Here is a 25,056-nt window from a genome sequence, read left to right as displayed (position 1 = left end):
CTATAAATTGAAAGAATACATTGAAAGGTCTGGTCAGGAGCATTTTTACTGTGTTCTAAGGCAGTTCAGCTCTGAAGTTACACATAATGGGATTTTAACACCAAGCCTGTTTAACCCTACAACTGTGAAGTTCTAACTCAAGTATTAGAGGCAAAATCCAACCTAAAACATTATGCTTAGAGATTTCCTTTCCTTAGGTGAGCAGAGTGACAGTTTGACCCTATTGACTGGCAGTCAGAGTACTAAAAATGCAGCAAATTTGAGTCGGAAAATCTTTCATTTGATTTCTGCAAAACCTCCTTGTGTTTTTGCACAGGGGAGGCCCTGGTAGTGCAAGTTAATGAAAATCTGTTTTGAGAGAAAGCTTTGGTGCCTTTGCCCGTGTTAGGGTGCAGACAGACACACTAAAACTGCCAGACCTGCTGGTGGAGGGCAGCACCCTTCACGGGAGATTGAGAAGGAAATGGTGCCTCGGAGGAATCCAGCATGACTACTGTCAGTTCCAGTGCTGTGTTCTTCAGCCACCTCCCTAGTGCACCCGGACTTGGTGGGAAAGGTCGGTTTAGCGTTGCTGCCTCGAATGACCATGCCAAACAAAGTCCCTGATAATGCCAGAAGTGATGGGTTTGCCTGTGATGTTGACAGTCAGCTACTTCAAACTGATTTTGTGTTACTCAGATATTTCAACATTTGATGGCTAGGAACTTTTGCACCACAGAATTAAAACAAAGAAAGATCTGGATATATACCACCTTAAATATATATATATATATATATATATATATATACACACATACACACATATATATACATATTTATTTATATATATATATGATTCTGCTTTGACTATATCCTTATGAGGCATATTTTTCAGGGAAATTTTCGATAAGGCTTACTTATGTGAAGTAATAAAGGCAGAAATCATGCATAGCATTATCAGAATAAATATAAATGTGTGGAGAATTACTATGTTTGGTTTTCCTTATTGTAATAGCTGTGGTTAAAATATAGAACATACTGCTCGTTTGGATCACAGTCTTAATTCTAAAAATTGCATCATCATAGGTGGATTATATCTGCAACTCTTTTCAAATAGATGGCAGAATATATTTCTGTGCTGTTTTTCCCTAAAGAAAAATTGAAAGATAAGAGGCAGGAGTTTCAAGTAACATTGCAACATTTGGTTGTCAAACTATGAATGGAAATTGCCATCATAGAGACTGTGTGTTTACTCTCCTACTTCAAAAAACCTGTGCAAAAATGTATCCAAGAAGAGAAGAATTAAAAAAAATTCAAATAATATCTTAGCAGATGAGCAGTGATACAACATAACTAAAACAAATATTAATTGAAAAGAACCCTAGAATACAGAGAGGAAGTGTGTTGGTGTTTGGTGAACAGCACTCACTGGAGCCGTGCTGCAGGTGATGGACTATCCAGCAGTTTTTTTCTGGAATGCATTTCCACTGATCTGAAACACTCATCAGTGTCCTGTCTGCTATCTGAGCTGCCTTTCCAAAGTTGCATCTTTCCATCATTGTTTATTTTAAATACACAATGCTATTCTCTTGCAGTTTTATGATGAAAGAATGGCAGCAGCAGGGAGTTATTTACAGTTAAGCAATGACAGGTTTTGTTTGTCCACTCTTTATTATAATATTTCAGCATGTATCAGCAAACTTCACTGCCCAGTAGTCAACAGGACCCCTTTGTTGAAACAAATACTTGTGACCCTCATGATTAGGCACATATTTGTAATGAGATATCAACAGAATTTGTAGCCAAAAAAGAATCAGTACCAGTAAAATTGTTGAAATTATTTAAGTTGCATTTGACCAGTTTATGCTGCCATTCACCTTTTCCCAACCCCATCCATGGCTTTGTTAGGTTGGCCAGTCCCACTGTAGACAGCTTTCAAATGGAATCAATCGCAAGCCAGTCTGTTATGTACCAAATTCTGCGTGGGTTTGCCAGGCTATTGGAGTGGCTCCCACTAGTACCATCCTGAAAAGGCATGGAAACATGTGTCTTGACAAATGCAGGAGCCTGCATTCTCAGAGTTTAAATTAGTCTGTTCTCTGAGATGGTACTTATTGCATGGTGTCCCAATGTGTGCTAGTAATTGGCCAAAATTAGAGTCTGAAGACTCTCTGACTTGCAGAGGAGGAGTTTGGTTCTAAACAATCTCTATAGTTATCCTAATGCATAGTTCATATTTTGTCAGATTTATGGATGCATTTTGCACACATTATTCATAGGCTGTTTTGTCACAGCAGAGGGAGACATTGAAAATTTCTTATCTGTACAAGGTCTTTGTCTGGTCTGGGTCGTGTTTTCATCCCATATACTACACATAATTTTACTACTGTTCAAAATAGTGAAAATTTGAAGAAAACCTGTTCTTCTTCCATATGATGTGTTATTATTCAAGATGTATGTGTGAAACTTCTGTCTCTTCTAAATGTGGCTCATGTCTGTCATCCAGTGGCTCTAAGATGTGTTTAAATAAGCATGTCCACTTTGAAAGATATGTTATTGTCAAGTCACTTTCTATAAAGGCAGTGTTACTTTGTGAAGGTTAGGTTTCCCTTATTCTTCCCAGTACAGATCTTCTTTCCTGCATATCTGACCTTTTGGAGATAAGGTTTCCTTCTGTCAGCATTATCAAACTGGCAATTTCATGTTGGTAGATGTTGCCTGATGGTTACAGAGTGGTCATTCCTTCAGAAGATGCCGACCAGAAAGGATGTAAAATGTGGTAAAGCCATTCACAGTGATGGGACCATAATTCAGATGATGATCTGAATATTTCCAGAATATTTTAGATCATTTCTGTTTTCCAAGATGGTCGATAGTTTAAGCCTGGCCCTCACAGGCATGGCAGAGGAGCTTGTGAGAACATTTTGGCTGAATTTCTGATGATGTTCATGAGGTAGAGGAGCAGCAGCTGCTGTACTGGTAACAGAAAAAGACTAATTCCAGGGCAAGGCAGCTTTCAAAGGCAAGTGAGCATCATGTGACTGTATGTGTATAATTTAAAAGAAAAAGAAAAAAGCTAGAACTTCAGCACAGCCTGTCTCTCCAGTATATGAGAAGTGAAGCAAATGAATATGGCCTTGAATACACTTTTTAATTTTTCAACACTGTATTTTGCCAACTTTAGTTCACTCTGTTGACTGTTCAGTCAGACCGTTTTTAAATTAAAAAGGAATACATGGTTGAATTATTTATTAAACAAAAGGTGCTTCCGTGCATGCAGACTACCTGGGTTTTGAATTTCTTTTGCTGTTGGAGTTTGAAGAAAGTGCATTGCTAATAAGTTAAAAGATGGAACAACCCTCCTTCTTCTAAAATAAGTCTTTGTCTCTGAGGCAGACAGTAAGCTAACTTGTGTCTGTCCAGCCAGAGAAGAATGTCTGATTCCATTCGAATGTCTGATCTTCACTCGAATGTCTAATTTTGATCTTGGTATGAAGCTTTTTCCTCAGTTTGCTGGGCTCCATAGAGACAAAATGTTATTAATTTCTGGTAGAGAAATGTGCTTGCAAATCAAGCAAGTCTGGATTATCTCCTAATTTTATAGATGCTCCTGATAGGTTGAAATATGTATTTACTGGTGAATTCATGTGGAGAAGCTGAAAATAAGTGGAAGAAGGCTTTCAGAAACTTTGTACCATGTTACCTTCAGCCTGTATGCCTCTGGAGGTTACCAGTTCATCTTGGGGTGACAAGCACCTTGTACAGTGACCTTTGCTTTGCTCAGTCCCTATTACAGCCTCTATGTTGGTGTTCCAGACTGGTGCACAGCCAGTATTTCTTGTATTTTTGGAGGAACTTGTATTGTTGGAGGAACTTGTGTTGTTGGCTTCCCAGTGCCTGATGGTTTCTTGTCCACTTCCCCAGAAGTAAACAATCCATAGCTTTGGACTGGACTCTCTGGGCTTCAAAGTCCTGTGTCTGATGGTTGCAGGGAAAATACTGTCATGCTGGGCAACTCCAGGTGGAAGTTTCCATCAGTCAGGGAGCTGTTGTCTCCGTAACTTGCTTAGAAGTTAGTGGGCTGTATTACCTGCTGTTGAAAATGGAATTAACTCATTGAATCTGAGAGAACATCTGTCCAAGAGGTTGATGTTTCTCATCACTGATGTGGGACTTAACTCTCTAGGATCATTGTGATGCACTGCAACAGGCTGGCCATGGCAGCAAAGAGACTTTAGAGAAAGGCTGATGAGACCTGCCAGGGCTCTGAAGAGCTCCCAGTCACCCCAGTGTGTGGGAGGGTGGTTGTGAGCCTGGAGCTTTTCTGTGGAAGGAAAGCAGTGAGCAGTAGCAAGTGGCTGGGCACACCCTGGCTTTGATAGCTACAGATGGAGACCTAAAAGATTGCAGGGCCACAGTCCAACACCAGCACATGTAAAATAAGGCTCAGGATTTAGATAACTCTGTTCCAGCATACTGACGTGCATGGCCACAGTCCAACTCCAACACATGCAAAATTAGTTTCGGGATCATTCCAGCATACTGAAGCCTATGCCTAAACCAGTTATTGCCACAAGCTCAGCTAAATCAGCGGAGAACATTCAAAATAGTTTTTTATTTTTACCCGGGATAGTTCAGATGAAAAAATAATATATTTTCATAGTAGAACAGGAAAATGGGATTATTGATATATCAGCTTCACAGGCAGAATTTCAGATTTTATAGCCCACAAATAGCATGTTGCAGTGTCAGTGTACTTTAGGGCTGTTTTACAAAGCATGGATATGAGTTGACCAAGCAATGCACTTTTTTAGATATACCATTAGTGTAAAACAAAGAATGAGTCCCTTCAGATATCATCATCTCAGGATGTCTACAATACATTGTTAAATCAATGGGGAAAAACCCCATACTGAGCAGTAAAAGGATCTTTTCTCGAGATTCAAAGTGATAAATTTAATAAATATTTTTCTGTTCTAGCAAAAATCATGTAATTAACATATTTTATTTATAGAAAAAAGGTGTTAATAAAATAGATTCACAGTTCAGAGTTGCTTGTATTTCTTCAAATATAGTTCTCTTATTTTTGTGAAATGGAAAAAAAGAAGTTGGAAATTGTACTCTAGTGGCATGTCCCAAAGAAGTTAATGGGAGAAAAAATATTTGCACAAGTATTTTTATTAGCTTATAGTGGTCATTTAATTTAAAGGCAGTACTGGAAATTTTAAAGTAAGAAAATACAGATACTGGAAAAGTCTATCATATCATAGTCCAGAAGTTGTAACACACACTGTGACATTATTCACTCTTTAAAGACTCTGTCAGCAGCTCTGTAATCAGTAATCTGTAAATGGAATGACAGTCTTTAATTCTTTCTCATTTTGTTGAGGGGAAAATTAGTAATTTAACTACCTACAGAGTTGCTTTTACGTGACTGATTCTTTTGTTGGTTTCTTTCTTACCAGTATCTACAGAGAGATGTTCCTGTGACATTTTTAATAATTTACAGTTTTCTTTATTAGAATGAGTTTTTATAAAATCTGATGACCTGTGACTGGCACTTCTGTGCTGATTTTACCAACCTGTGATAAGATAATAATAATGAAAAGGGGTTTTCTTAAACAATAGTATGCAAGAACTTATTCAGTTATACCTGATGGCTTGAGAGCTACTTAGATGTAGGCAAGTCTGTGGTTCTGACTTGAAAAAAAATTATTTGTTTGACTTTTGGATTTGTTTAAACTCATCAATTATTGGGCACATTAGAAAAACCTAGAGAAAATAAGTTCAATAGCACTCTCCTGCACCCAGATCCATCATCTTTCCTCAGACCATCTTTTACTGAGACCATCTTGGATTTTCTTCATAGTGTAGTCTGCACACTGCACCAAATGGTTCTGTTTGTCCCACGTGTGTGTTAGAAACAAGATAGAGGTCATAATGAAGCACATCTTACCTGTTGCTTTATAGGTATGTTGAGACTCTAACATGTGGAAGAAACGGGGTAAGTATGGAAGCAAGAAGAGGGCAATATTTTCATTCACAGAAGTCCAGTTAATGGTTATTTTAGTTGATTAGCTAGCAACTTCATTTTCTCCCTCATGAAATTGCCTCCACAGATCCTTACTTCTGGAGCTTAATCAGCAGTAGCAATCCATCCCAGGAGTGGGAGATCAGGAGTACTTAATTAAAGAGGGACTGTAAGGCAACTCTCCCAAATTGGATATCTGATCTAGCCTTGGCATCAGGAGAGCAATGCTAGGTAAAAGTGTTTATCAAGCTCCATGTAGCCACTCTGCAAATCTCAGAGATGGGAATATGATGCAGACAGCCTCTAGAAGCTGCTATAACCTGAGTAGTATGGGTTTTAAGGCCATCTGGTACCTGAACACCTGGCTACAAATAACACATACAAATCCAAAAGATGGTCCAGTTGGATAGCCTCTCTGCGTAGATGCCCCACTGGAATTTTCTCCAAAAGCAGTAAACAATCTGTATGAAGTCTGGAATGAATTTTTCCTCTCTGGTCAATAATCAAGTGCCCATTTTAAATTTATGTGACAGGATAAAACTAACACAGGTGAGCAAAGGGTTTGGGTAAGAAAACTATTAAGACAGGCCTACTTGAGAATCACAGACTACTGTTGGCACAAACATTTGGTAAAACTCCAGAATATTCTAAGCTTTTTTAAGAAAGGGAGGAGAAAACCAGCTAACATTGCTATCAGAATTATAAACAGACACAAAAGTAAAATTTTAGGATAGATAGCAAAGAACATGAGTATATATGTAAGCCTAACCCTTCTGATCCAAAAGGTATCAGCTTTGCTTGTGAAGGTACACATTCTGGACAAAAGACTACATTAAGATAATCTGGCAGTTCAGAAGTGCTCTCCTGAAGAAAGTGAGGAACTATCACAAGCTAGAGAAATGACATTCCAATAAATGGCACAGTACATGCACTTCTGAAGTGTCCACTTTTCCTATGGAAAGATTATACAAATCTAGTGCCTTTTGATGAACCTCATCGGGGAAACTCGATGATTTGGGATCTAATATGCTCTGATCTATACGGCCAAATTAAGAAAGTGAGATTTCAAAGCCATGATTTTGTAGTGGCAGATCTGAAAAGCCAGTGAAGGAGTTGGGTGGAGGAAGAGTCCTGCATGTGAAGAGAATAGGAAAGAAGATTTTGCATTCTGCAATTTTGAAATAAACTGGCAAAAATTGTATTAGAGGGAACAGTGTAGTGATCCATGTTCATTTGCTGCAAGCTCAGCTCTCATTAGGTTCCAGAATCTAGTAGGGATACCATTAAAGTGAAGACTAACCAAAATCAAGCACTCTCATGGCTGCACTCTGTGACTTTCTGATGTTCATTGAATTCATTCAAGGACCGTGCACAGGTTTGACTGTGTAAATTGCAACCTATACCCATTAATTATATAGTTTTTAGATGTGTGTGTGATTTTAGAATGGCCTTAAAAGTCTTGAGACAGTGCAGAAGTTTGACATGCCTGCATGTGCATATAGTAAAAAAAAGAGTATGCAGCTAGAGAGGTATACGGTACTGAGATTAAAGTTTAAAACTTACTTTCTTCTCATGCTGAGCTAAGAATATATGTGATGGTTTGCAGGATGTTATTTAACTGTAATCTTCTTGGGGCATGAACAGCATTCCATTGATTTTCTACAACTGAACTTGGTATTGCTGATTAATAAAACAATAAATACAGAAAATGAACTATTTTGTGTTTTATTAACGATTTGCATTTCATGGAGTATTTCATTTTAAATAAGTATAAAATCATACCCTGGAATGGTAAGATGTAATTGCTGATCATGTATCTCTTTGTTCCAGACACTTTTATAAAAGTGTATGTATTATGTATGATGTGACCTTCAAATGTCATGAATGCGTTGTGCAATAAACTGTCAATATTTGTGGCTATAAGGTACTAGATGACTTTTACAATAATTGGAACAGCTTTATTAAAAGCTTGGATCACTCAGCTGGTTAAAGAGAAAGACACAGGCCAATGTTCATCTGGGAGTTTCCTTCTGCCAACTGTTAAATGAAAGATATTTCAAGGTGCTTAAGATGTCTTCTTTCTTTAAAAAAAACCCAACACAAAACCAAAAGAATAAAAGATACAGTTAAAAAGGTCTCATACAAAACATATTCTCTCAAAAAATATATTTTTAACATGCTTAATTTTCAGTGAAAACTGAACTTTTCAGTTAATAGCAGATAACCAACCCCAGGTTTTAAGTTCTAAATCTGATATTCTATGACTTTTGGTCACATGATTCTTCAAAGAAATGTGGACACTAAAATGATGTAGTTGGAATCTATGTTTGAACTTTGATTTCTTAAAAGGTTTTTTGAGTTTTTAGAACAATGTGAGAAGTAAGACTGCTAAGAACTCCAAAACAAAAGCTCTGTAGGGAATTTGACTAAAATGAAAGAAGAGGATAAGAAAGGTTTGGTGATGAACAAAAGCTTAAATTTGGTTGTCTATTAATGGCTCTTTGTGCTGTATAAACAGACTCTTGCCTGTATCTCTGAACAAGTACTACAATGAAAATCATTAAGGTATAACCAACACTGCATCCATGCAGTATTGTCATGCAAAGTGTTTTGAACCCATGGAGTGTGAGAACATCAATTTTCAAGGGTGTCATTTATGGGCTTAAGGTGTGTGTGCAGGCTCCAAGTCCTACCAGTTACTAAGAAATTGCTTAGAATATTTTGTCTGTCTTCCGGTTATACTTGAAATAACACCAACTTCTCTCCTGCAGTCTGGGGTATTGGCTGGGACTGACATTCACCTGCTTCTACATGTTGCAAGTCTTCCCTCATATAAATGATTATGGGCATTTTACTGCAGTTTAATTTAGGCTGTACTTTAAATTTTACTCTGCCATTGCACTAATTGTTAGCAGAGGCAGGGCAGTTTGTGCCTGTTGTTTGTCTGTGTGGGTCAGAGGGCTAAGGGGGAGTTCTGATGTCAGAAGTGGTATCTTTTTATTTACCAGTGGAACCTCTGTATAATCTTTATTTCTAATAATACAAACAATGTGAATGCTGCTTTCTCGCTGGTAGGCCTCCTTTCCAATTTTCTTCTAAAATAGCTCTCTGTTTAAACAAATTCTCTGCCAATCCATATTAACAGTTTAAGATTCCCATATATGGTCATTATAAAACCTAAATCCTTGATGAAACAATAGAGACAGCAAGTTGTTCCTGACCTAAGACATTAGTAACTCCTTCTGGAGGCCTAAAATATAACTGTAATATTTAGTAATATTAGAAACTTTCATTTTAAGACATAACTTCACTAGCAAAAAAGTGTAGTGACATCTGCTAATAGGGTTCTAGTTTCAAATTATGAGCACAGGGCCAGATTCTGTTCTGATTTACATCGAACAATACTAATTGAAGCTACTTCAGGAAGCTGGAAAATATGATTAATTATATCCCTAATTATATTCCTATTTTCCACTATTTTCAGTATTATGAAAGCTTTCTCGAAGGAATAGGCAAGAAAGGTAATGCATATTTTCCCAGAAACTTTGCATGTCCTATTCTGCTTCCCAGGGAATGAGGTGGTTGAGTCCAGTCATACTTATGTAAAGGTGACAGCAGTGACACGTTTAACACACTGAATATCTTCTAACTCCGTTTCTTGACATTAGGTTTCCTTCCATAAGATGGGCTAGTCTGGGTGGGTTTATAGGTCATCAAAAAATAGCTGTGGTCACTACCACTTCTTGTTGCACCATGTTTCATTAACTTTTACAGGCAGTTCTGAAGAACTACAAATATTTTGAATTTCAGAAATATATGAAAACCTGGGATTATGTGCAGCTTTAAAGGCTTCTGGCCACATTTTCAAAGGGTTCTTTAATACTGTCAAAAATTGTGCAAGAGCTAACACATACTTGTAAGTCTGATTACCTATTTTGTGAGTTGATTACCTTTTCCATGTGATTGCCTGTTTTTGGCTAATTTGGCAAACCTTGTGTCGACAAATTCCAACTGACTTCACTAATGATTTAGTCTGTACGAGGACTGCAATTTAGCTCCTTTGAACATGAAAGCACCTCTTTGTGAATGTCTGTACTGTCACATACATACAGCAAATAAATACTCTGGTAAAATTTATGGGACATGTATGTAGAGGTTCCTTTCAAAATTTGGCTGCTAATATGACTGAGGTCAGTGATTCTGCCTAACAAGTGAAAACAGGTTTGTTTTTACAAAAGCAATCCATCCTTTTCTAATCATGCTTTTAGACTCATCCCAGATAGGTGGATCAGTTGTACAGAACATGTATCTTAATGTCAAAGAACTTGTTTTCTTTTGCTTTTCATATGTCTGCCTAGGTAGCTTCTGCTTTGAGTACACAGATTTACTGTCCACCTAAGTTTATCTTCTCTTTTCTAGCAATATCCACTGAAGTTGGCATTTTGCCTCTGTGACATCTGTATGTGTGTGCAGAGGGCACCGCCTGCTGTGGCTCATTTCTGGGTAGATAATTTCTGATACCTAGTAAGATATCTGCTGGAAAAAAATGATTCACTGGTGTCTTTCTTACTTTCTCCTAACCTACTCTTAAAGTACTCCTGGTTCAAAACTGTTTGTTGGTGTTACCTGTCCCTGGGGAAACTTCCTTTCCTGTATGGTGGTGATGTGAAAGCAGCCTGTGGCACTTTGTGGGCCACCTCCATGCCTTATGGGGAGTGGTGGCTTTTAGCACCTCCTCTCCTGAGCAGTGAGCATCTGTCTGAAGAAGGGCAATACTTCACATACTGATGTTATGAATTGCTTAATTTTAATTTCAGTCTGCATGGCAAATACATTTGCTCATATTTTGGCCAAATTGGCTTTTTGGTTGTGCAGCTATTTGCCACCTTCTGATGCAGATGTTGAAGTGAACTTTCTTTCCTTGCATTCATCCCATGAAACGTGCACAAGTCAGTTATTAGGTCTGGCTGAGGCATGGTATGCAAGAGATGTAACTGTGATATCACCCCAGAAGCTACTTCGTGTCTGAATTCCTTGGTGTCCTGTGCCATGGAGCAGTATCTGCCTGCCCAGCAGGTACAGCACAAAGAGCACCTGGAGGACTCACAGCTGTTTCTTCTCCTTATACTGGCACAAAGACCAGTTTTGTATACAGAACTGAGTGTTGCTTTTCCACGTCTATCCATGACTTTTTCTGTGAACTGACATTTTCAAAGTGACAAGGAAGTTCAGCAAGAGTAAGTTCAGAGAAAGGCTCAGAAGACTTACATCTAGCATTTACATCTATACCATACTTTATACTGTGTTCTGTTATTTCCTGCATTTGAATCAGGAAAGGTTGGGATGGGCAGGAAGACATTTGACCTGCCTATAATGGAAGTAGATAGTAAAAAAGCCAGTTTAATTCCATGTGCATCAAGTGCATATCATATAGACCACATAACTCAGTGAACCACAATAGCTGTAAGATAAGTAACTGTTCTCTTTCCTTCCTGATCTTTTATCCTCGGAATTGAGAAGCCCCAAAACCATAGCTCAAATCCTGAGTAAATCATAAATTACATTAATTTGTGGAGGCTAATCCTAGTTCTGCAGTACTGTAAAATATTACTACAGTTTTGCACAGTTTAACAGAACTCAGATTTCCTGCTTGTGAGGGGACTCTCGATGGCAGGAGAAAGGGGACATCAGAGTTGTAGGATACATGATTATTGCTACTGCTGAAGATTTTTCATTCCCCACATATTCTGTTGTTGGCATAGTCTGTATTCACCAGTTTGCTTCTTCACTTTTTTCTTGCTGATCAATTCTTCTTTTTCTATGTCATTTTTTTTCACCCTTCATTTTCCATAAATGGCTTTTAAGAGACATGGTATAAGAAAAGCTCAGTAGCAGAATCAGTGAGACTTAAACACATTTTAAAGTTAAGCATGTTTTAAACTTAAGTGCCTTGACAAATAGGTACAATGTGCCAAAATGGGGCCCCAGTGAGAAGCTGGGGTAGCATTTGATGGGAAGAGTCGGCAGCCTTGAACATATCTTTTCATTGTTTGAAATAAAAGAACTTAGATGTAAAGCTGCTCATTCAGGTAGCGATGGCCTCCAGCGCTTCGGTGGGCTTTGTAGGCAGAGGAATTCAAAAGAAAACCCCTCAGCCCAGCTTTAAAGTCTTAGGAATGCTTTCACTGTGGGAAGAAAAATTCTTCAAGGTAAGGCCCCTGTTGGAGCAAAGCCTTTGGAGCTATCTACTGTATGTCTACTTAAATCTAAAAGAAAACTCTTCAGACCACCCACATCTTTCTTTGCTTCATTGTTGTTTTCAGTTTGCTTTTTCAGAGGGATTAGTGCTAGAGTAAACTCCATCGTCTCGCTGCCTTGAAAAAATTCAATTTTGTGTAAAGTGAAAATTACACTCTTAAATCTGCAAACCGAGCTGTTCATCTTACAAATTTATTCTTTTTTATTGGGCCACACATATTCTAGATAGAAAGATAAAAGGCAAATGGATAACAGGCCATCATTTAGAGTGACATATAGCAAAACATAACTAGTAGACTTATTCAGTGAATTCCTCCTGAGTGGCTTGTTAACTTTATCTATATATTTATCTATAATGCTCATATAGTATTTATTGAAAACCAAAATAAAATCCTGCATTTTATTATCATACATTCTGCAGTTTGCTCTTCAGAAACATCTTTTTGCACTCAGGAATTCATTTTTTTCCCAAAGCAGCTTAAGCCATAATTATATACAATTTCTGAAGAGTAAAAAAGGAGAAAGTAAACTCTTTAGGGATATTGGAATTTTAGACTAGCACCTATATTTGTTTTCCTGGACTCACAAAGACAAAATAAACTCCTGCAGTATGCTACTTTACATATGTGAAGATAATTCAAAATGACTTTTACTAGCTTTCTAACTTAAATATTATGCTTTAACTCTGCAGTCTAAGAACAGTCAGAAAATGTTAAACATGTGTGAAAACTACCAGATTTGCCTTTTGAAAACGAGTAATAGCTTGAGTACATACATGACTAAGATAAGCATTTAGATCTATATATATTAATCACTCTATCATCCCCTTCTCTCAGCTTTAAGCAAGATAGTTTAAAAGAACTGTTTTATTATAATACATACTGAAATGCCTGTTAGTGTCACCTTTTCCAGAAAACTGGTATTTGGGTCTCTGCTACTGTGAGAATAGATTTTATTAGAGCCAAATGTTTAAGTCTTTCTTATGTCCCATTACTTCCATTTAAAAGGCAATGCTGTGTAAACTGCACAATGTTTCCTGACAGCTTTAGTTACATATCAAATGGGTAGAGACAGAACATTTTTAGTCAGTAGTTTATGGTTGAAATAATCAAGATACTGTGTGCAGGTTTTAACTGTATGCTCCCCACCTCAATGTAACCCAGATACCTCAGCTTTTGCACAGGGGTGTGATGATGTGTCCATGTGTACTGCACTGACACACCAGTAGCATCAATCTGGTTCAGAATTTCAACATTTGCCACGGTACTTTTTGGTGACATCATAAATTGATACATATATGTGATATTGCACGACCCTGTAAGTGCAAGATGATAGATGAGTCTTGTGTGGTTTGTATAATGACTTTTTTAAAATGTCCGACATTTTTGCAATTTTCATGTCAGTCTTTTGTAAGTTACTTTGTACATAGCCTGCGTGGATAAAAGCAGCTTGTTCAAGATGGCTGTAAATGACTTTCTTTATATCAGGAGAGAGAAGAAGTGTCCTGAAGTCTCACCCTTTGTATTATGATGCAAAGAATAAGTGTAGCTGTGGACACTGAATGAGAAAACGAAGAAGCTGCGGGTGAGAGGGAGAAGGAATTCTTCCTCATCTGATCAATTTTTTCATTGCTTTTCACATGATATTGGGTCACTCACTAGTTTGTCTGTTGTAATTTCAATGCTGAAATGCTGCAGAAGGAAGCTAGTTAGCTTTGTGTGTAGACATCATCACTGTTGTTTGATGTTCTTGTCACTGCAATTCTGTTGTTTTAGTAGGTTTTAATACACTGGTGCAAACTTTTTCCCTCTAAAAGCATACAGATTTTCATAATACTTAAATAGATTCAACAAAACAACAATCTCAAACTTTTGGGAAAAAATTAATAGGAATGAAGCAAAAGAAGAAATCAAACCAGCTGCTGACACAGCTGTTTCTTTTCTGGTATAATTCACTTCAATATAAAGGTACCATATGCTGCTTAAAATGATGATAGGAAAGATGAAATAATTTAAGACAATAACAAGAAAATACATGAATTGTCAGCATTCTGTCAGATTTAAAGAATGAAATAGACAGGTGTAGTATTGACATGTTTAACTTTGTGTTGTGTTAGCAGTTTTAGTGAGAACAACTTCTGACATGTGCTGAAGTGATGTGAGAACATTTCTGTGTTGCAGACATTGGAGAAGAAGCTGGGAGATCTGTAGGAGTCCAGCAGCCAGCTTTACTGAGAGACAGGAGCCTTGGTTCTGCCATGAAAGACTGCCCATATTGTGGAAAAACTTTCAGAACATCCCATCACTTAAAGGTCCACTTGAGAATACATACAGGTGAGAGGAACAAGTGAGCAGAGCACTGTCGACACATGCCACATGTGTGTGTGGGTTAACATTTTAAGTGGCTAAGAGCCTTAATTCCCAGTGTAGATTTGGACTTACTAGTTGGAGAAAGTCTTTTGAGAAAGATGTATGACAGTCTTAAATAAAAGCACAAGGAATGTGTTGTTGGATAAAGACCACTTTAATAGAATCATCTTTTCCCAGTTGAGGTTATTTTTGTCTCCTTCCCTGCTTCATCACTGTTTCCTTCAATTACCCTTGTCCTTCAATAGGCATAAGCCTATTGGTTTCAGACTTAGTTATACTAACTGCTTCAAAGGCCTTCCTTAGCATCTGCTTAGGGATTCTGTATGTTTTTCTCAGTTACTATTTTTGTTCCATTTAGCATGCTCGTTTTTAACCTCTCACTGTTCATATGGATACATCAGCTTCATGGATCTGCTTTTTTTTTCCCCACTAGAACTCACACGACTAAGTACTTGTAAGTAGTAAAACTTATCATGCTTTGCACCACAGTAAAACTTATATTTTGCTTCAGTAGCAATCACAGCATTTCTGCCCTACAGAGATTTGCACCTGGTCTGGATACTCACTTTATTTTGGTATGTCTCTCACTGGGAGGACTGCTCTCAATACTAGTAAACTATCACCACTCCATTTACATTACAGTATCTTGTTTGCCTAAAAGTACATATGTGCATGGAAAGGTTCACGTAGAGACACAGTATGTGTCTCAGAAGACTCTATCTGTAATTAAAATCTGATGTGCAGTGTTGAAATCCTCAGGTCCTTTTGACATCACTTGAAATTCTGTGTATGGCCAATATGATACTGTTTTCTTCCAAATGTTAGTCATACTTTTGGAGACTATACAAAAGTGGAGATTTGGGATACTTCTTTTTGGAAACAGACATAATGGGTACCATAATTGTGGTGCATAATTTCTTTTGAGATAATTTTTTAATATAATTTCATAATTTTACTGCTACTTTTCTAATAGAAAGGTAATATAGTTGAATGAAGAAATAAATTCCAGTTATACCTGCTATTTAAAAAAATCTCCCTTTTAACTCTTATTTCACTGAAGTACCAGATAAACAGTATTTTCCTCCCTTCCCAAAATTAGCAGTCATGTCTCTCCTATGTACAGATCTAAGACTTAATGTGGGGTTTGAGAATGTGAGACCTGATTTTGAAAAATTAAAAATGAAAATTATTTAAAGGAAAAATTGTTATTGCTGAGATGGGAAGATTTTTTCACTGTATTTTTATTCTCCTCTCTTTGCATTTTGGAGAAGGAGTACAACGCAGTGGTTTGATCTGAATTTCAAAATTTGGCACCCTAATTTATCTTTGCCTGATTGGATTTTAAACCATTTAGGGCAGAAATTTTGCTTTCTGTGTGTTGGATTTTGGCGGGGGGGGGGGGGGGGGGGGGGGGGGGAAGAAGAAACACAGTGAAAACCCCATTTGTGTGTTCTCTAATGTAGTAAAAGTAAAGAAATGGTGGTTATGTTATTGAAAAATAATCTTATAACTAGAGTGTTTAAAGAGTTTGACATTTTTGCTGTTGGAGATGCAAAGAAAAATTCTTTAAAATAACCTGAGGTTACTCATCTCTTGATTTTGTTTTATTATATAGTGATCACTTTCTTCTTATGTTAAAGATGGCAATAATTACATATTTTGTATTTGTGCCTTAGAACTAATGAAAAGTAAATTAATTACAATGGAAATATTCCATGAAACTTGCATATTAAAACTGACTAAACAAGATTAAAATAAGAAAAAAATAAACTATGTATAATATAACAAAATTAGGAAAAAAGAGGAACTATTGAAAAAACATTTGCAATATATTTAAAAATAAAGATCAATTTTTGCTAGTTTGAGAACAGAGTATTTGTAAATAATGACAAGAGTATGTTTAAATGAAGCAATGTTTTACATATTGAAAAGAATCCTAATAAATAATATTAAATTGTAAACTGGCAAATTACTACATTTATTAAATAAAAAGTTGTTTTGCGGTGAATGAAAATGATGTAATAGTTAACAGTTACTAAACTAGTATTTGTTAGCTCATACTTATCAGGGACAGTTTTTTTCTTTATGTCACACTCTGTCTTTATTATATGCCTGGATCATATAACTGACTGATAAAAAACACTTTACTGTATTTCTCCACTACATTAACTCAATTACTGTTCTTGTTCTCACAGCACCTGTTTGTTAGAGATGAGCTCAAGCAGTTCAGCAGAAGTCAGGTTCCTTCGAACATCTGTGTGTTGGGAGGAACACGACTAGGTTGGTTGGTACACATGCCAAGACAAGACCCAAAATCTGATCCAGCCAGGAGGTGCTTTTGTGGCAATTGGCCCAAAAAAGCTAGAGAAGCAGCTTAATCCTCCACAAGATTAGGAAGCTCTGCTCAGTTATTTTAGGAATTAGATAGTGGCTTGGGTTGTTTCCTTTTTCCATTGGATATTTCATGGTTGCAACCTTCTCCAAACTGAGTCCCAGTTTCTGTGCAGTTTGCTATCATGTAATAATTTTCTGAAGAAAAAAAAACAAATCAAAGTTTTATTTAGCATGTTGAGTTGTGTCCCAACACACAACTGCAGTGGATTTTTCTTTTCTAACTCAATGATATTCAGCCAGGAAGAGCTTTAAGGGGAAAGTGTAAGATATGATTTCTGATTGTTCCCATATGATAAGAAGAAAAGGGCATAATTATGTGAAATCAGTTTCTGCTCTTTCTTGCTCTAAAAAAGTTGATGGATGATACAGTTCCCTGGGACAACCCCGAAAGAAAAGAGAAAGGACTTTCAGGCCAAAATGCTTCAGAGCCCTGGGACTTAGAGAGGACAGACAGAACTCTCCTAGCCTTCTTAGATGAGCTCTTTATGCTGAGTAGTGAACAGGGATGAGCTGTGTCATCCTTGTTCTTCAGAACAACTCACACAAACTCACTGTGGATGGAGATGTAGAAACAAGGGCAAAGTGTGATTGTGCACCAGCAGTGCATAGCAGACATGTGGGTGGCCTGTCCACTTTGTGATTCAGCCTCTTGGTTATAAATAAATATATAATCTAGCTGAGAAGGTAATGACACAGAAAGCTTAGAGATGCTCAATCTCTGTGAAAAAGAAAACCACCTGAGTATCTCAGCCCCATAATGTGCCAAATGAATATGCTTCCCGAGCTTTCATTTTCCCCCTTCAGGGGACAGCAACTTAAGATTCCTTTATTCAGGAAGCTGAATCCTTATGTTCTTGGGCACTCTCGACACCTTTGAAATGGAATAAATGGGCATGGGGTTGACTTTACATGTCTAGGCCTATGAACTGCACAGAAACAGTTAAGATAAAATTTCTTATGTTCCACTTTTGACAGGTAACACTTTATATAGGAGCTGGTTTCAGACTGGCTCTAGCAACTCTTTGCATCTTGCATTAGCAGAAGCTATGGCAGATGTAGACCAGTTTAGGTTTGTGTAGTCATTAGATGGTCAGGTATATTCCCAGTACGACTGGTACAGTTAAATCCCTTGAGTAATGAAAACAGAATAATGTGCATGAGCAAAGGAAAGCCCTAAAGATCCTTTGGATTGTGCTAAACAGAAGAAACATAAGAAAGAGATGAATAGGAAGAAAAAAAATTGGCATGGCAGTGTCCATTGACTGAGAGGATGTTACGATATGTATGACACATATCTTGCATATATTAGATGTATTATATACATTTACAGTGTAACTGCATTTTTCCTTGGAAATGTGACTAGCCAATTTTAAACCTTGCTTAGATGAACTGATGAAATACAGTAAAAATGGTGCTGTTTTAAATGAGTTCAATTCACATTTCCTTCCTAAAAAAAGACTGCCTGTTGCCATTCTCTGAAGGCGCTTGTAGTGGGATGAGCAATATGAATAATTAAGGAAAATGGGTATGTGTGCTCCAAGAGGAGACAGTTTTGGTATTGAACATCCTTTATTCTTACATTTCTAAGATGAACTAAAAGGACTTTTCATTTCTCTAGATTTCTCCAGATTTTCCATCCTTAACATTGTACAGCATGCCTTTTCTCCTGTCTTAATGACATCCCAAACTTTTGTTGAAAATAATTGATTGAATTTAAATTTCCTTAAAAGTTTAAGAGGTAATGTTACAGTATAAATTTCCTACCAAACACTAAGTAGGGAAATATCCATTAGTGAAATTAACTACAGTTTCTAGGTAGCTAACAATGTGCAGTATACAGTAGGGCATGGCTAATGAACACTGCAGTGGGTGATATTTCATTATACAAATTAATGCTCACATTTTAATGGGAAAGTCACATAATGAATCTCAGCTTCAGTGACAGCAATTAGAGACACAGATTGTCCCCTTCTGGACAAGGCACTGTTTAGCAATAAGCAGCTGTGTAAAAAGTCTTCAGGTTTACAACATATATATATGCTTTGGGGGAATTAGTGTACAGTTTATATTAATGTACTGAATCTTCCCTGCAAAGTAACAACCATATTTATCTCTCTGCATTTTAACTAAATAAAGACATGTAAAAAGACTAAATAAATACTACAGATGAGATATAAATAAAGGAAAATATTCAATTATAAAACTTTATAAAAATTAAAATATTTTATAGTGATGCCAAGTGCACAATTGAAAAATCTTTAATAAAACGAGTCAAAAGCATCAAATTCTGTCCTTTTACAGAGTAGGGATAGTTTCATCTTATATAATAGAGAAAAATGGCTAGTAAAGGAAAGTAGTAAAGAGAAGAAGTTAACTAGTATTTCTGACAAACAGATTAATTGTGTGGTGAAACATGTGCAGGATCCAAAAATAATCCTACAGAACCTTTGATATTCCATTTGGTTTAAAAAGTGTGAAGTGAATGATTAGAATGATAAAAGAAATTACCGTGTAAGAATAGGCATAATAATGAACTAATTAAACCATACAGCAATTCATTTCTAAAATATCTACTGCACAATGGATAAAATAGGTTATCAATAACTGTTTCAATGGTAAAATAAAAAATGCTGGAAAATGTTTTCAATATTTTCGCAGTATTCTCTGAAATTAGATGTCTGATTTCTTTTGCTTTGCATGAAAGCAAACTGTAACTTGTTTAGAAATATGTAAGATCGAATTGCAACTCGCATTGTCCCTGAGCGACTGTCAAAACCCCACTGCAAATGGGGCTGCCAGCAGTCGGTGCTGGGGCTCCTGCACTGATGCACCACTGGCACTGTACTGAGGAGCACCAGGAGTTGTAGAAGGGCATAATCCACAACTCCCCTCACAAATAATTTTTTAAAAAAGAAAGGGAACATTCAGTGGGGGAGTGTAGGGTGCAGGACAGGCTTTTAAGAAGCTGCATGTTAAGTATGAAAAATGGATAAAGAATCTCAAAGGACTAAATATAGGTATTTAAGGAGTACAGAAATTTGATAAGGGAAACTAAAAGCAATGGTAACAATATGTGTGTGGCTATGAGGGTTATGGAGAACAGGGTAAAATTCTGTAGCTCTGACAGGTCAAACCATCTGTGTCTTGATAATACTGGACTAGAATGGATAAGAAATTGTCAACCATGGTACTCTTCTATTCTGTTCTCAGAAAGAAGAATAATGGTTTTTATAAGCATTTTCCAATGATACAGTTACAGTGCCATTAAGTAATGAGGCTATTTTATTGTAGACCACTGAATTTTAATATTTTTTAGAATGAAATAGACTAGACAACTTATAGATGAAGTCTTAAAAACCCTGGCTGAAGAGCTCTTCAAATCATTAAAGTTCATTTAAAAAAAACCCCAACAAGTCTTGGAACACAGATCAGGATCCAGAGCATTCATAGTAGTAAAAAAGCTCTGGCTATTCTAGTATTTAAACAGACGAATGAACAAACAAGCAAACAGTCAAAAAGAATATTAAGACCATTAAGGCCTTGAAATTATAAACAGACTACTCTGATGCAAATTTGGGGTAAAATTACAGAATGAATTTTTTAACTAATGAAAGGAAGTTTATTAAGTTTCTTCTCATGAAAGTAACTTGTTTTATGTGACAATACCCTCCTCCAAAAAAGAAAAAAAAAATAACCCAAAAACAGTATAGGGAAATGAAATGGCACACACACTGGCAGTTCCACAGCAGCACTTTCAACTCCATCAATTTGGTATTTCATCATTATTTGGAAGACTGCATAAAATTACTGTTGATAAAATTTACCAATGGCACAAAAATGGTAAGCTGCTAAAAATCATGGGGAGGCACTGATTAGTCACTTAGTCAAGTGGGCTCTTTTCAACAATATGAATTTTAAATCAGCAAAATGTAAAGGAACAAATACCAGAGGCGGTGATGAACTGGGCCTAGGATTGTGGTAGAGGAGCAACAGAATATGAGCTGTTAGTTGATTGCTGTATCTCTATGGATGTAAACACAGATTTGGACTGTATAAAATTACTATCAATTTGAAATTTCATCAGAGCTCTAGTGGATACCCATAATTTAAAAGGACAGTGCAAAATTGGGAATGTGTTCCACTCAATGATGAGAGAAGGTGAAGAGGTGACTGGTTTTCTGTCTGCAACTACCTTCCTTAAGAAACAGATTTTTTAATTTTAAAAAATCAGTTCGGTCTAGCAGGGAAAATTGTAGCCATGTTCAGTAGCAGAAAACAGACACTGGACAAATTCAAACTAGAAATAAGGCACACATTTTGACTAGTGAAAATACTTAAGCAATCAAACAGTTTTCTTAGGGACACACTGTTGTTGAAACAGAGTATGTTTAAACTAAAACAAGTAAGTTTTGATTCAAACTGTAGTTATGCTATGATGCCAGAATAGTCATGTGTGGATCTCTGGCATGTGTTGTAGGGCAGATAAGAATAGAGGATCAAAATTGTCCCATCTGGGGACAATTAAAATCTGTAAATGTAGTTAGTAATGTGGCTGTGGTCTCCTTGCACAGCCTGTAGCACTTAGTTCCTATGAGCACTGCAGTCAGATTGTGTTCTGAGCAGGACTGGTGAAAGTCTGCATAGCTTATATATCTGTGTTGTTTATATAACCTGCTATACAAATAGACCTGTTTCTACTGGGCAACATGTCTGTTTCCAGTTATCTACCAAGCTTTTGTGCAGATTTTACACGCAGCATTGAATTTTTATTGTTTTACTTTATCCTGATATAAAATAGTTCCTCTGAGATGTCTTGTGACTTGTAAACCAGAGCAATAGGTAGATCAGAACTGTGATTATGTTTCCAAGATAAGTTGCTCCATATAACATTATTTTTTATTATTGTGCACACTGGAATATTCTCTCCTCTTACTCCATTGTGAAAAGGCTTGTGGGGATACAAACAGGACAAGAGAATTAGCAAGATCAGGTTGGCCATTGCCGTTGTGAACAATGAAAAATTACTCTTGGATATGAAATGCAGAAAATTATTTTGAAAAAGTCATGTTCCCTCACTCCTACATGGTAACGTTAATTTATGTGAACTGATATTAACTGATATAATTCATCCAGACACTGCTCTTGGCAATAATACCAGGGTAGTCATTACACCAGGATGAATTCTCTGAAACCTTTCCTCAAAGTATGAGACACAAACAGGTTTGCTTCTAGCAAGAATTATGGCCTACCTCCTTTGTCCCCTGCAGTATTCTTTGGACATATGCTATCGCATTTGCTGATAGAGTCCTGAAAGTTAGGAGTCCTTTGGGTTTTCCATTGAAACTGGCCTAGTTTGAGGTCAGACTGGAATTTTCCCATAGTAGCTTGTAACTCTGGTTTGTGACTTACACAGGGTGTAGCTGGTTATTAATTTGAATGGATGAAATAGCATCTAAATAGCTAAATAATTACTGAATTTAGGAAATACTGACAGACTAAATTAAAAAGATTCAAAGATGATTGACTCCATCCTACCCCCTTCTCACAGTGCCTGCCCTCAAAATAGAAGCAGTTAAGACGGCTTTGAAGTAAAGTACCCACTGCCAATATTTGGATCTGGAAGAGAAGAGAGTGGTTTTGAATAGTTCCCTTTGAACAATGTTATTTGGCCAGTCCTGTATTGTAAAGGTGGCACAGTGTGTTGCTACATGTTGGGTTCAATTTCAGACCTTCAGCTTTAGATCTCATTTCTAGCCATGCAAGGGGTGGGAGCGCCACAAAGGCAGCACACCAAGGCTAGGAGAGATTTGAACTTTTTATCACACTGTCTCAGTCAGTGTCTTTCAGTCCAATGCTTATGGTGTTGATGGCAAGCTATGTGCAGATCTCCTCTGCTGAAAGGAAGCTCACTCAGTGGAGAGGTCCTAGAGCAGAAAATGGAATTACTTCAAGGCTTAGCAATTCAGAATAAGAGTATGTTGGGCATTAGATTGAAGGTACGAAAGGTACAAGCACAAAAGTACAAAACAGTACTAGTACTTATTCCAGTGAGCACGTATTTTAATTCACTTAAACCCATTGTACATATACTTACTGCTTTGAACAGCTTCTGCATGTTTTTAGCAATATCAGTGCAGTCTGTAATGCAACCTTCTCCTCCCTGCTGTAGTTGTCCAGTGGTTGACACCGTGCCTGCAGTGCTGGGACACACTTTTTAAAGGTGCCACTTCATGTGCAATGCAAACACACACTGAACTATCATTAGAATAAAAGGAAGTGTTCAATATAATTGTGTTAAAGATTTCTGTAAAGGCATAGGGGATGCTGAGGAAGAGCTTTTCAATTAAGAGGAGTGAAAATTCAAAAGTGAGAATAATTAACCCTATAAAGTCCAGTACTTGTTTTTCACCAGCCTAATTCTTAGGCAACACTTAAAATACTTAACTTGTGTCAGAGGTAACTAGTGACTGCAGACAGTAACTGGTGAGACAAACATTGGAATAATTAAAAATGGCTCAAAAATATTGCAGTATGTAGATACTGTAAAACCAGCATTAATATTTGTCCATGTTCTGACTGACAGCACAGCTGTCGGAGTTTGCACACCCTCAAAGAGCCCTGCAGAAATGCAAACAAATAGACAGCCAGTGTGTTCTGTCCCCTTGTCCTACCCTCAAATACTTGTGATGGGTGTGTGTGTGCTCAGGTGCCCACCTGAGACCAGGAAAGCCCAGACAGGCATGATCCATCTCAGGTTTGTATTTCTTGCTCATCAGTAGAAACTGTTTGCATTTGCACAACTCCTACTGAAACTCAGACCCTGCTCCTTGTCAGTGGAATGCCAGAGTTTAATTAGGTGATTGTGAAAGACTCAGAAGCTGCATTGAAATGTTTAAATCTGATTTTTTCTGTTAAGCTGTGTGGACCCAGGCCTAAAGCATGAACCATGCTAATTACTCCCTCTTCCTCTGCTGAGCACCTCTTGTTTAAGGTGCTGCTCTTTTCTCCTCTAAAAAGGTCTGTTAATGTGGTTGATGTAGAGCCCTCATGTCTCACCGTTTAGCTTTGGGATTACGTTATGGATTTAGAATTTCCACTGCTTGTAATTTCCTTGAGCCCTGGCTGAGTTGCAGCACGTATCCAGCCCCAGTTCGTGGTCAGTAACCCTGCTCATGCAGCGCTCCATGGGCACTGGAGTGTTCTGGGCTCACATCTCATTAGTGAATTCTGCAGTCAGTGAGAGAAGCAGCTTCCCAAGTATTTACCAGCCCTTCACTTGAGCCTGTAGCTTAAATAACAGAAGTTTGAAAGCCTTTCAACTTTGTTTTTAGCAGATTTTGAGTTTATTTGAAAATGGATAACTTTCCAGCTGGTTTGGTGAGCTACATAATATTATACAGCATTTCTACCATGGAGGAAGTTTTCAAAACAAATATTTCCATTATACCATTTGGAGAGGCTTGCCTCTGTCTTTTGTATGATTTAGGGGAAAAAAAGCTACATTGAGAAAATAGTTTCTTCTTCTTGTTGAGCTCCCTCATAGAAACAATTGCCAATAGTGACAGCTTGCAGGTCTTTCAGATTTCTGTTCCTTTTTAGTGAGGATTTCCATATTTCTTCCTTTAAAAGGAAATGTGCATTGCTAAAAAAGTGCTCTGCAAAAATTTAGATGTATCTCTGCTTAGATGTACATTATTTTTGGGTATGTCTTTATGACTATATGTGAATATTTATTACATGTGTAAAATTTTCTCTCTCAAGTATAGAAAGAACAATAAAAGTTGAGTGTGGGCTTCAAATATTTATTTAATTCATGAAAATCATCTTATGTGTTTTAAAACTCTATTCAAGCTAAACCTAGAAAGGCCCTTATGGTAGGTAAATTACACATTTTACTACTTGATACTAGAAATGCCATTAGTACAAAATTAAAGGACTGCAAAAACCAGTAGATAATGCTAATTTCAAATACAGAAACTAAATATATTTTGTACTTTTTATTACTCGATTTCTTTTTTATGGACT

At 37.0% G+C, this 25,056-nt stretch overlaps 1 protein-coding gene across 6 annotated transcripts in view; it reads left to right on the top strand.

Annotated features, from left to right (window-relative positions):
* The window catches only part of ZNF536 (zinc finger protein 536), a 343,785-nt gene that overhangs the window by 197,384 nt on the left and 121,345 nt on the right, over positions 1 to 25,056 (top strand). For all 6 annotated transcript variants that reach the window (XM_071567724.1, XM_071567723.1, XM_071567722.1 and 3 more), the window contains one exon: positions 14,449 to 14,601. In XM_071567724.1, the coding sequence (XP_071423825.1) occupies positions 14,449 to 14,601 (153 nt within the window). The remainder of the gene's footprint in view (positions 1 to 14,448; positions 14,602 to 25,056) is intronic.

This window comes from Pithys albifrons, chromosome 12, assembly GCF_047495875.1.
Source record: "Pithys albifrons albifrons isolate INPA30051 chromosome 12, PitAlb_v1, whole genome shotgun sequence".
Lineage (NCBI taxonomy): Eukaryota > Metazoa > Chordata > Aves > Passeriformes > Thamnophilidae > Pithys > Pithys albifrons.
This window is presented reverse-complemented; position numbering and strand designations above follow the sequence as displayed.